We start from the raw sequence: 12,199 nt of genomic DNA, 5'->3' as shown, positions 1-12,199 counted from the left end.
TGGTCTAGATACTTTATAATACATATAATTTCATTCATTAAATTGTTAGAGAGAGAACCGTCATAACAAGGTGATCTTGAGATATTCGACCTCAAGTTTAAATCTATATTTTTCGAGTTTTGGTCTAATTTCTGATCGTAACCCAAAAAAAAACTGATTCATATTTTATAATACATACGACCTTTGAATGTTATTAGAGAAAAAACGAGAAAAAAGGCGTTTCGCGTTCTTGCCAAAGCGAGCTAAACGTCGTCGTTTTTATATCATCTGCGCTCGCGCAGGAAAAAAAAAAACCCTAATCATCATCGTCACCACCGCCCCTGCTGCATTTTTTTTCTCTCTCGGTGTTCGTCATTCCCCTGAGAATTCCCCAACAATAATTTGTAATTCGAGTCCAGACTTTCTCAGGTTCTATCTTTATCCACTTTGATTCCACTGTAATCCGCCATGGATGCTCAGCGAGCTCTGCTAGACGAACTCATGGGTGCAGGTGACTTGCCAAGAATTTATTGGTTTACCTTTAGGGCTTTGTTGGTTTTTTTTTTGTGTAATGGCTAAAATATCGAACCTTTCTTGCGATCTTTTGCAGCTCGTAATCTGACGGATGAAGAGAAAAGAGGGTTCAAAGAGATTAAATGGGACGACAAGGAGGTCTGTGCGTTTTATATGGTTCGATTTTGTCCTCACGACCTCTTCGTCAACACCCGAAGCGATCTCGGTTAGTCAATCTTTAACTAGTTCTGTTTATGCTATGGTAATTAGGGTTTACAAAAATATAGGAAGTTCATCTCCAGCTTCTATGTTCCTGTCGGAATAGTGAGCTGCAGTGTTCGTGTTTATCGATTTTGATCTTATGTTTTCTGTCTCAGGGGCATGCCCAAGAATTCATGATCCAAAGTTGAAAGAGAGGTGAGGCTTGAACAAGTGAATCCTCTCTCTCATCCATTTTATGGTTGCCCGGTTTAAGGGTTTAAGTGAAGTCTTCAATAAATTTACGTGATTCCTATGTGCCAACATTTGATCGGTTCCATAAATTTCCGTCTTATTGTTTGGCTCTGTGTCTTCAGCTTTGAGAATTCTCCAAGACATGATTCCTATGTGCCAAAATTCGAGGCTGAACTTGCTCACTTTTGCGAGAAATTGGTGGGTTATGCTTGTTAGTCTTCTTTGTTTCTGATCATAACTTATAGCCGTTATCGTCAGCTAAATCATGGGCATGTTTACAGGTGAATGATCTTGACAGGAAGGTTAGGCGTGGACGAGAACGCCTTGCGCAAGATGTTGAACCTGCCCCACCTCCTCCTCTATCTGCAGAAAAAGCTGAACAATTGTCTGCTTTGGAAGAGAAAATCAAGATCCTTTTGGAACAAGTGGAGGCACTTGGTGAAGCTGGTAAGGTAGATGAAGCTGAAGCCCTAATGAAGAAGGTAATTTTGCGTGAAATCTTGTATTTGCACCTGCTGAATTATCAATTCTTCTTCGATTTTATTAGTTTTGGCACTCATACTGAGTTGGATAATGGCGTTTACCAGAAATAAACTGCTAATGAGTGGATCAAACCCAATTTCTTCCTATTTGTAGTTTCCCCTTGTGTCATGCAGTTTCTGAAATTGTGAAGATCTAGCGCATTGATGTTTTCTGTTTTTGGTAACTCTTGTAGGTGGAAGAGCTTAACTCTGAGAAGGCAGTGTTGTTACAGCGACCAAATGACAAGGTATTAGCAATGGCACAGGAGAAACAAATGGCATTGTGCGAAATATGCTGTTCATTCCTAGTGGCGAATGATGCCGTTGAGAGGACTCAGTCCCATGTCACCGGAAAGCAACATGTCGGTTATGGTATGGTCCGGGATTTTCTCGCTGAATACAAGGTAAGTTTCAAATGAAGAACAGTAACCCGTTTTGCCTAATGTCATTGTTCCTCCTCAAAAATGATGGACTGAGGTTTCTTTCCAGGCTGCTAAAGAAAAAGCAAAAGAAGAAGAAAGGCTATCAAGAGGAAAAGAAGCAGATGATAGGAAGAAACAGAGGGAGAAGGAATGTGAGAGTAGAAGAAGGGGCGGCTCTAGTGATAGGGAAAGGTACCGTGATCGAGATCTGGACCGTGAAAGGTCTTATGACAGAGATTGGAGATCACGGGGTGGAAGAGATGGACGCGATCGAAGCAGATCACGGTCTCCTCGCGGGAGGCATGGCCACAAAAGGCACCACTCCAGAAGTCCCGTTCGGCAATACTAGTTTGATAACGTCTTTTCTATATCTCGGGGGCCTGGACTGGACTTTGCAATTTAATGAGGTAGACAAATGTGATATCCCCTTAGTTTTATGAGCATGGGTTTTACTGAACCTCCTTTGTCAAGTTATCATGATGGGTGAAACATCTTTCTACCATTCACAGCTTTTTCTGAGAGTTGAGACCTTACCTTACCAATGTCTCCTTCATCGGTTTATTGTTAAAAGTTCAAAAGGGTTGAGGTAGGTGTACTCATATAACTCTATACCTTTTACCCTGTATTTCTCTCGAGGCATTTCTCCAACCGATTAACTTCAATGCATCTGCCTCGAAACAGTCTTTTAGCTATCTTTTTTGTGTGTGTTTTTCTGCATCTGTTTAGGTCTTATATCCCTTTCTTGTTCTGATCTGAAGTGATGTAAGGCAACAGAATCAGGGTATATCGGCTTGAATGAGGATCTCGCAAGGGGAAGAAGATAATGCTTTCTCGAAAGCTCGGAGGTAACCAACATACGACAGAACTCACCCTGCCTTGAAGATTTTGAGTTTCTAGTTTCGGTTTTTATGATCTCATCTGCATATTAGCGTCAGGTACAAAGAACATGTCTGGCTTAATATCAGGGATGATGAACTCTCCCTTTCGGGTTTAGGTTAAACCCGGAAAGCATATCGGCTTGAATGAGGATATCCGGTTTAGACAGGATTGCTGCCTGATCGTTTGATCATTTCGGCCATAACCATTATCCCACAACTTCTGCAGAGTTGAATTGATTGTGATAATCTGATAACTCGAAGAAGGTAAAAGATTTTATTTATTTATTTATGTTCTGTGTGAGGAAAAGCATTTGCTGGTTGCAGGGTTTCCTTTGAACAGGGCATGAACTTGTTAGATGCAAGTGCGAAAAAGAACAGAAATGTCTATGCGCTTTCAGCCATGGAAGATCTGTTGCTGAGTTCTTGTCCTGTTGCTTTTTTGTGTTCGCAGATCACATTGCCGAATCTATTACATTGGTCTCTCAAGTGGCTTATTTGGTTTAACAGATTTTTATATCGTATTTCTGATTAGAATTTAATTTTAAAATTGGTTTAAACATTCTTTTTAGTTTTGTGTTTATAAAACAATAGATATTCGGGATAAATCTTGGGAAAAATTAGTAAAAACGATAACAATGAAAATACGTAACGAAAAACAATAAAATGTAAATCTAAATGAATTATAAATAAATAGACATTTTATACTAAAAAGAATAGTTGGAATAGAGAAAGTTCGGTTGTGTTAAACTGTTAATGTCCGTCCTAAACCGATGGGCAACTTGTGTTGAACCGATTAATTCACCGGTTCAATTTCGTCGAACCGGGAAGAATTTGCTAAAGGGCCCAATATTATGAAAACGATGCCGTTTAATAGGGAGATTGCTTAAACGGAGTTGGTCAACAAACTTGCGAAGACCAAGCGCTGATTACATCCTTTAGACTTTTTACTCTTTGATTCTTGAAACCGCATAGACTGTAGGGGAAAAAACATGATGACTTGAATTTGGAGGAGAAAAGCTGAAATTTCGGCAAACTTCGAGGACCTGCAATTTCTTTGAATTTCGGAGGTCAGATTCGGTGGATTTGTGATTTTTCTCGCGGTTTCTCGGGAACCAAACACCGGGGAGAAAATTTCTCCGTGAGGCTGATTTCCGATTGGGTTATTATTGGCTGCAGATGGCGGACGGAGGAGCGCCGTCGAGGTACGTTAAGTTGAGGAAGGAGCAGGCTCCGGTCGATGACATTAAGCCCGGCGAGCTCAATCAGCCGATCGAAGTCCCTCAGGTCTCTCTCTCTCTCTCTCTCTCTCGATCAATTAATCACCCGATTTGTGTGTTCGATGATGTTTTCTCCCGATTCTTCAACACGGATCTGAGGATCTCATCCTGAGGTTTGTAGTTTCCTGGTGTAATTCATGTGATGCTTGTTTGGTTTCTTATAAGAGAAACGATATGATAATGCTCGGAATACTTGCTTTCCTGTCTCTTGTTTTTCCTGAACTGAATGAATCTTCTCCAGATTGGATGTGGGTTTGCTAATTTCGGTAAGAACACCAAACCCAACATCGATTTTCGCCGTTCAACCGAATTATGTTTCTCTGTAGATTTCTGCTTGTATCTGTTTCTCGTGAGGAAGTGATGTTTGTGTTTGTTCTTCAATCCGATCTCTGAAAGATATGATGAAGAGAGCTTCTTCTGTCTGTTTCACTGATCTTATGAACTTCTTCCACAGCTTAATGTTCGTAAGTGCAATGAGTGTGGCCAACCTCTACCTGAAAACTTTGAGCCTCCTGCCGATGAGCCCTGGACCACTGGAATTTTCGGCTGTGCTGAGGACACGGATAGTTGTGAGTTGTCCCTGTGGTTTTCATCCTTTGGGTTTATTATATGCTTGTCCTTTATGAAATTATAACCTCAAAGAGTTCTAAAATCTCTTCCATGTTAACCACTCTTGGGTTTCCGATGTTTATCTTTGTAATTCCTGATGTGGGCTTCCAGTTTACTAATCAACACCCTTAATGCTTGGGGAATTCCTTGCAAACGTCAAAACTTTGAGTGAAAAACGTGTTAGAATTTCATGGAATCGAGTGATAGACCCACTTTGAGTCAAGAGCCTCATATCTTACCTTCAATCTAGTCACATTCTTCATGTCCTGAGAAAGTTGATTCCGGTATCGTGTTTTTTTCATTAATCTCTAGCGAAGTATGATGACAATTTTATCCTCTCCAGATTATATCGAATTCACTTCCATGTTTTAAACCTTTGAAGGCTGGAGGGGACTTCTCTGCCCGTGTGTTCAATTTGGGCGTAACTTCGAAAATCTGAGTGATGATGATGATACCCATGGGACCAGGGCATGTGTTTGCCATGCGATTTTTGTAGAAGGGGGAATGGCACTGGCAGCAGCAACTGCCCTTTTTCATGGTATAGATCCTCAGACATCGTTTCTCATTTGCGAGGGTTTGTTGTTTGCTTGGTGGATGTGCGGCATATACACGGGAAACGTTCGTCAGTCTTTGCAAAGGAAATACCATCTCAAGGTAATCAGAAAGTTGTTCCCTTTAGGTAACATCTAATCCCACTTCGGAATTGAACGAAAAACGGGTCAATGAAAAAGCATGAAGCTTGTAAAAATGGGAGATTAAGGATTTCTCTGTCGATTAGATCTATTGAACAGATCCATTATGTGAGATGATAGTCATAAAAAAACGGTCAGTAACTGACACATATAGTAAAAGGAACTAGAAGTTGACAAATCTCGTAACTTTCTATCTGTTTTTCATTTGTTGGCAATGAACTAGAAAGTGATTCTCATTGGCGAATCTTCAATAGGGTTTCATGACCAAGCATCGAATATATGAGCTCCTTCTGCCTATGAATGTGAACTTTGATGGATAATACTCGATAATTTGTCCTTTCTTTCTCTTTTATGGTCGTTAATATCTGTTTTTTTTTTTTGTTACTACAGAACTCGCCCTGTGACCCTTGCCTGGTTCACTGCTGCCTCCATTGGTGTGCACTGTGCCAAGAACACCGTGAGATGAAGAACCGCCTTTCAGACAACTTTGTGATGCCCATGACCGTCGTTAACCCGCCTCCGGTTCAGGAGATGAAAGCTTCCGACACAGACAACGGCTCTGTTCCCGTTTCCCGACACAGCACCGATCTCGAAATGCAGCCATTGTAGCCTCAACGTTTCCCCATGTTCGAGGTCTTGTTTCTTCTTAGAACTATGTTTTGCCTTGTTCAGCTGAATAGATTATGTAGCATTTGACTCATGGAATCGGTTCGGTTTGGTTCAATTCCCGGTTTAGGACTGATTTTGGAGAGATTAAATATCCGGAAACGCTTATATACGTGACACACACACTCTTTGGCCCTTCCAAATGCAAAAATATTTAGCATCTCTTATCAGTTTTTTTTTCTTTTTATACAAAAGATAAATCCTAGAAAGTGAAAACCAATGATGGGTTCAAATCGAACCGGACCAAAATCCGGTTAACGAAATGTTCTTGGTCTAGCATCTCTCTTATCAAGTTTTTCCGATAAATTTAATATTTATAGACGCTTTAAATACAATTATAAAATATCTGAAATGAGTAACACAAAAAGGTTTCATCAAAACACAATAAAATTGGTGAATTCGAATGAATCAAATAGATTAGATCTCTAAAAAGAAAGATTTGTTCTGAATTTAGGGGAATTCAGAGTGAAATTGCTGACATTTTCTCTTAATTTATTCAATTAAAATATGGAACGTACCAAATTAAACCAGATTATTCCAATAAAATAGTATATTGATCGAAACTTCTAAGACAACGTGTATTTTAAGCTTCGATAGGCAGAACGGCATGAAGTTCGGTTTGAGCCTGACGAAAAAAAAAATGTAGTAGTTAGAGAAAAAAAATTGAAGGTAAAGAATAATGTGAAAGGACAAAGCAGCGTTTTACAGAGAAATAAATATGGAAAACATGGACCGTTGACGATATGTATTAAATGACGTCAACATCAGGACGGAAAACCCTAGGGTAAGAATTTTAAACATGCATTATATACATAGTTTTGTGTATAAATTATTAAAAATATTTTTTAACCATCCGAAAACTAAAGGATGGGCAAAATATTGAACAAAAAAGTTCTTTTTTAGAAATATATACATATAAATGAGTCATATGTTTTTTGTGATTTTATATTTGATTATATTTTACATTCTAAATTTAAATAAAAAATATTAAGCTATGTAAAAAAATTATAAATGGTTATGATGATAATATGAGTAATTTTTAATTTTTCTGATATTTAAATTCACTATCCAATAATAATTAAAATTATATATTATTCTAAGAAGAAAATGACATTTCTTAATTATACAAGATATTGTTTATGATATTTTTATTTGATGCAAATTCATAATGAAATTTAGACGCAAAAACTTATACATCAAAATTAATATGCATACGACGCCACATATCATATTTTTCGTGATTTTCCATCTTCATAATTACAATAATTCATATATTATTATGAGATATATCAATATTTAAAATTTAAAGTTACAAAATAATTCAAAGATAAAAAAAAACATCAGCATCTTATTTTTATTACTTTGGAGTAATGAAATCCGTTTTTTCTTATCAACTGGTTGGTTCAACCGGCAAGGAAGAAAGCAAAACTCATTTCCAATCCGGGTTTGAGTCCTCGTTTGGGGAGAGGGCATTCACATGGGTTTTTCGGTTCTCTGGAAGATGTAGTCGGATTAAAGATCCGGTGAACTTCCAGATTAAAAATAAAAAAATTTGTATTAAAAATAAAAAAATTTGTTTTTCCTTTATGGTTAAAATGGATTGTAGAGAGCTTTGTATGCACAATTTTTTTTATTGATGAAAATTACATGTGACTAAAGTTAATTAATGCCGAAACGTTATAGAAAGAGATTATGCATCTGTCGCAGGCATATATATGAGAGATGTTGCATTGCATGCACTTCACCTTTGAGAACGGAGTGGGAAGGAAGAAGAAAGAACAAAGAGAAAAAGAACAGCAAATGGAGGCCAAAGGGATCCTCAGGAGCGCTGCTCTACAAAATGTCCCCCCATCTCGCCCTCTCCCTCTCTCTCTCTCTCTCTCTCTCTCTATATATATATATATATATATATATATACACACACACACTTACACGCGTAAGGAAATGTTGCATGTGACAGTACGTCGAGATGAACGCGTATCCAAGGGAGCACGAGCAGCTGAAGAAACTTCGAGAAGCCACGGTCGAAAAATATGCCAATCTGTAAGTGTCAACGATATCACTATATATACATATATATGTGTATGTATGTATACCCATAAACCTGTATAGTTATCAAGAATGTCTGAATTTGACCCAATTAATTTGTTGCTTGGATAATTAACACCAACGGTATATATCATATACATAATGTAATTTTGAGAATGCAGAAGCAAAATGGAGATACCAGTGGACGAAGGCAATTTCCTGTCGATGCTTATAAAGATTATGAACGCCAAGAACACTATAGAGATCGGCGTTTTCACTGGTTACTCCTTGCTCGCAACTGCCCTCTCGTTGCCTGAAGATGGTCGTGTATGTATTGTATTAATTCCCTTTTCATTCGAATAATAATCGTCTGATATCCTAATCAAATAAAATTATATTTAAACTCTATTTCCGATTCATTATATGTATATATTGTTGTTGGGTGCAGGTTATAGGGATAGATCCCGAAATTCGATATTACGAATTGGGTCAACCGTTCATAAAAAAGGCGGGTGTAGATCACAAGGTCAACTTCATTCACTCGGCTGCTCTCCCTGTTCTTGACGAAATGTTGAATGACGTAAGCCCTAATCTAGCCAAAAAGCGTTGATCAACTTTGAAGCTCGTAATATTAACTTAAAAAAATTTGTAAAATCATGAATTTTGTGGGATTCATGATTTTATATGGAGCTTTTTTTAAAAAAAAAAATCATTACGGCAGGAGAAGAAGCAGAAACAGGAGTTCGACTTCGCCTTCGTGGATGCAGACAAACACAACTACCAAAACTACCACGAGAGACTGTTGAAGCTCGTGAAGGTCGGGGGAGTGATCGCGTACGACAACACGCTGTGGTTCGGATTGGTGGCCGAGGACGAGGACGAGGACGACGGCGAAGACAGGTTCCCAGAACAGATGAGGGCCATTACAAGACACATAAGGGACTTCAACAGGTTCCTGGTCTCCGATCCACGTGTCGAGGTCTCTCTCCTATCGATCGGTGATGGCATCACTCTCTGCAGACGGATCGTCTGATATGAATTTCCAAAAGAATTTATTTTTAATGTTTTATTTTCTTCTTTTTTCCATTAAAGAAACTACGCATTGGGTTTCTCTGTGCTGTAATGTCCGTCTTCTCCTACATGACATGAATAAACCCCATAAGATATTGTACCAATGTTTTGTTTGGAGATCGAAGGTTGCATGTTTTTGTATCTTTTTCCCAATCCCTCGTAAGATTGTGACAAAGTTTCCACAATGGGGAATCCCCACCTCTAGTGGTTTGAGAGCCCTTCCTGTAAACGAGATCGTGGGTTCAACATCCAGAATATGGAGATTCTCCTCCTGCCAACTTCGAATGTTTCATATCCCACGTGTGTGTTGCAGGATCGTGCACGTGGGTCGAGATTAGTCACCCGATTATCAAACAAAAAGTTTCCACAATAAATTTAAATCACTTCTAACCCTTCAAGATTCGTTCGTTTGGACCATCTTTTATTGGGCTTATTAGTTGGGTTTTTGGGCTTAGTGGGCCTCCATTTTTAACCCAATCCATAGTGCCAGAGAGCATCACATGGCCGAGTAACATCCAAACTCTCCCTTCCCTTGGTCCTGATAAATGTCATTCTTGGATTAATTGGATAATTATGATTATTTGTTTGGATGTATATACATTTGTTAATCCAATTAACCTATTTTAAATACGATATTTACCTATCATTTCTGCAGACATGTAACTGAATAATTTAATTCGATATAAAATTCGAATAGAACGAAATTCTATATAATAATTGAATACAAATTGAACTATTTTTTTATTATAGTAAATTGAATATGAATCGAATGAAATCTTATATAAAAAAAATTGAACCGAACAAAACCTTATGTAAACCTAAATTTGAATTGAAAATCCTATACAAAAACTATATATCAAAAATAATAATCTCTCTGTTTCATAATAAATGTCGTTTTTTTTAAAAAATATTATTAAATAGATGTCATTTTAGATTTTTTAGGTTATTTTTTAATAAAATTTTCAATTTTACTTTTAATTAACAATATTTAATTTTAATAGAATATTAATGAAAACGGATTAAAGAGGATATATTTGACTTTTAAATACGAAAAATTGTTTTTAAAATCGAATTCTAAATACGAAAAAATAACAGAAATTTGTTTTTTTTTTCAAATAAATATATTACTGATAAAAAAACGTCTTGGAACCGCAAAGATAAACCAAAACCCCAATACTCGCCCCTAATTAACCCATTACATAGATTTTACAAAATCGCCCTATTTTTAAAGCTTTTTTATGAGATGATCACATTGATCATAAAATGATCCATAAATAAAATCAAGTCTCAACCAAATATTGTTATTATTGTCCAAGATTGGATAACTCAATTGGTTAATCCAAATTCTAGTATGCATGAAAGGTATTCATATAAGTTTTAGGATAAAGATGCGATTAATTTTTGGATTATCAAAAAAATATTATTATTTTTAAAATTAATTACGAATAATTTATGATTAGGATTCTGTGATTTGAATATCATAAGAAAAAATAAAACAAAGACCGATACAAATTTTATACAAGTCTACTGCTAAAATAAAGTATATAAAATTTTATATTTGAGTATCATAATTTTTTTTTCTCATTTTTTGTTTTCTTTTTGGCATGTTTCTGAGATAGTAAAGTGAGTATTTATAGAACTCCAAGTCTATCTGTACATGTGTTGACTGTTAGTGTTATGTAGAGATTCGGGAATCAGAAGATGACAAAAGAGATAAGGCAGTAAATGGTGTGGGCCCCAAAGCATTAAAACCCATTAATTAGAAAATTACTTTTCACGTAAAAAAAAATAACTTTTTTCTTGCCCCCATCAATTTCCCCGTCAATGTAAGATTTAATTTTCATATCAATATTTAAATAAACTAATAATTTGAAACTAAAAAGGGGGAGTGACCAACATTGACCCTCGTGAAAACCGAATCTCAGATGATAATGGCAACATAATTGAGAAAGAAACTAATTTTAGTTAATTTTTTAAAAACATCTATTTTTCTAAGTTATTATTACGATTTAATTGATGTATTTTCTATAAATTACATAAACATAATCCGGGTTGAATATAAATATCATAAAAATATGAACGAAAATGAGAATATCTCTCAAACTACATATTTTTATTAAAATATCTGAATCTAATCCTAAAAAAAATTGATATATTTTTTCCATTTCAAAATAATTCAAACAAAAATATCCAATATATTGATATTGGGTTAGTGTTTGAATCTTTTAGGGCATTATAATTAGAAGGATCATTAACCATGTCTTCCTTGTTTCATTTTTTTTTTTGTTTCTAATGGTTGAGGATGAGCTTCCAAATTGTCTTTGGCCCGAAAGCGCATGAGTTCTACTTAAAAAAAAATGTAATGCGTTTAAATATTTATTTTTTCAGAATATTTTCATTAATTCTATTTAATATTCCAACTATTTTTATATTCAATTCGAATCCATTTAAATTGAATTCACCTTAGACGTTATTCATTCGTTCCGTTTCAATTTTATTTGGTATGATATGTTCGGATCTAAATTAAAAAGATTTTAAAAGTATATATTTAATTGGCCATAAAATAGTGATTGTAAATTGCAAGGAGAATATTGATTTCCTCCAATGACACGCATGCTCGGATCGAGAGCTTTTGTATGTTTTCTCCTCTATGTTATATTCCTTTCGTCTCTACGATTGCACTTATAAAAAATATCAGACCAATATATAGAAGACTATATATATATGAACGAAATCAAAGAGAAATATATTCATATATATATATATATATATGAATATATCCCTAATATATCTTATTGGCAAAGGAAAAGGGTGAAAATTGAATATTCCATAAGAGGCTTACAAAAACAAAATGATTGCATGAGAGACCCCTTCTCACTTCAGCCTGTCTATATATTTGGAATTGTACCTTTTCCCATTTTCCCATTCTCTCTCTCTCTATTTAAAATTGGTTAATTTAGTTTTAAAAATATCGAATTTAAATTTATGTTAAATGTAATTATATTTAATTTTTGTAGAATCCAATTTATGATTTACCCAATATATATATATATATATATATATATATATATATATATATATATATACCCT

At 35.6% G+C, this 12,199-nt stretch overlaps 3 protein-coding genes across 12 annotated transcripts; all 3 read left to right on the top strand.

The window, feature by feature from the left end:
- Positions 1–278: 278 nt before the first annotated feature.
- On the top strand, positions 279–3,371 carry LOC104825060 (luc7-like protein 3). Of its 10 annotated transcripts, none has more exons than XR_773531.1 (9): positions 279–490; positions 590–718; positions 870–909; positions 1,068–1,143; positions 1,227–1,427; positions 1,661–1,870; positions 1,956–2,295; positions 2,398–2,474; positions 2,647–3,371. XR_773531.1 is itself a non-coding variant. In XM_010557313.2 (7 exons), exons 1-7 carry the CDS (start codon positions 448–450, stop codon positions 2,235–2,237), a joined length of 981 nt encoding a protein of 326 aa, XP_010555615.1. In that variant the 5' UTR covers positions 279–447; the 3' UTR covers positions 2,238–3,334. The 10 variants fall into 10 exon arrangements, 1 of the variants encoding a protein (XP_010555615.1); XR_773529.1 differs by having other exon boundaries at positions 2,615–3,371; XR_773530.2 differs by having other exon boundaries at positions 1,956–2,474.
- Positions 3,372–3,564: 193 nt separating this feature from the next.
- Positions 3,565–6,129, top strand: LOC104825059 (cell number regulator 6-like). The gene is made up of 5 exons (XM_010557312.2): positions 3,565–3,833; positions 3,943–4,050; positions 4,498–4,612; positions 5,035–5,306; positions 5,735–6,129. Exons 2-5 carry the CDS (start codon positions 3,943–3,945, stop codon positions 5,951–5,953), a joined length of 714 nt encoding a protein of 237 aa, XP_010555614.1. The 5' UTR covers positions 3,565–3,833; the 3' UTR covers positions 5,954–6,129.
- A 1,612-nt stretch (positions 6,130–7,741) lies between these two features.
- Positions 7,742–9,226, top strand: LOC104825058 (putative caffeoyl-CoA O-methyltransferase At1g67980). The gene is made up of 5 exons (XM_010557311.1): positions 7,742–7,852; positions 7,971–8,053; positions 8,221–8,365; positions 8,487–8,618; positions 8,760–9,226. Exons 1-5 carry the CDS (start codon positions 7,745–7,747, stop codon positions 9,069–9,071), a joined length of 780 nt encoding a protein of 259 aa, XP_010555613.1. The 5' UTR covers positions 7,742–7,744; the 3' UTR covers positions 9,072–9,226.
- The last annotated feature ends 2,973 nt before the right edge of the window (positions 9,227–12,199 follow it).

Source organism: Tarenaya hassleriana, unplaced genomic scaffold (genome assembly GCF_000463585.1).
Source record: "Tarenaya hassleriana unplaced genomic scaffold, ASM46358v1 Cleome42, whole genome shotgun sequence".
In the NCBI taxonomy this organism is placed as follows: domain Eukaryota; kingdom Viridiplantae; phylum Streptophyta; class Magnoliopsida; order Brassicales; family Cleomaceae; genus Tarenaya; species Tarenaya hassleriana.
The sequence above is the reverse complement of the archived record's forward strand: the minus strand, read 5'-3'. Positions and strand labels throughout refer to the sequence as shown.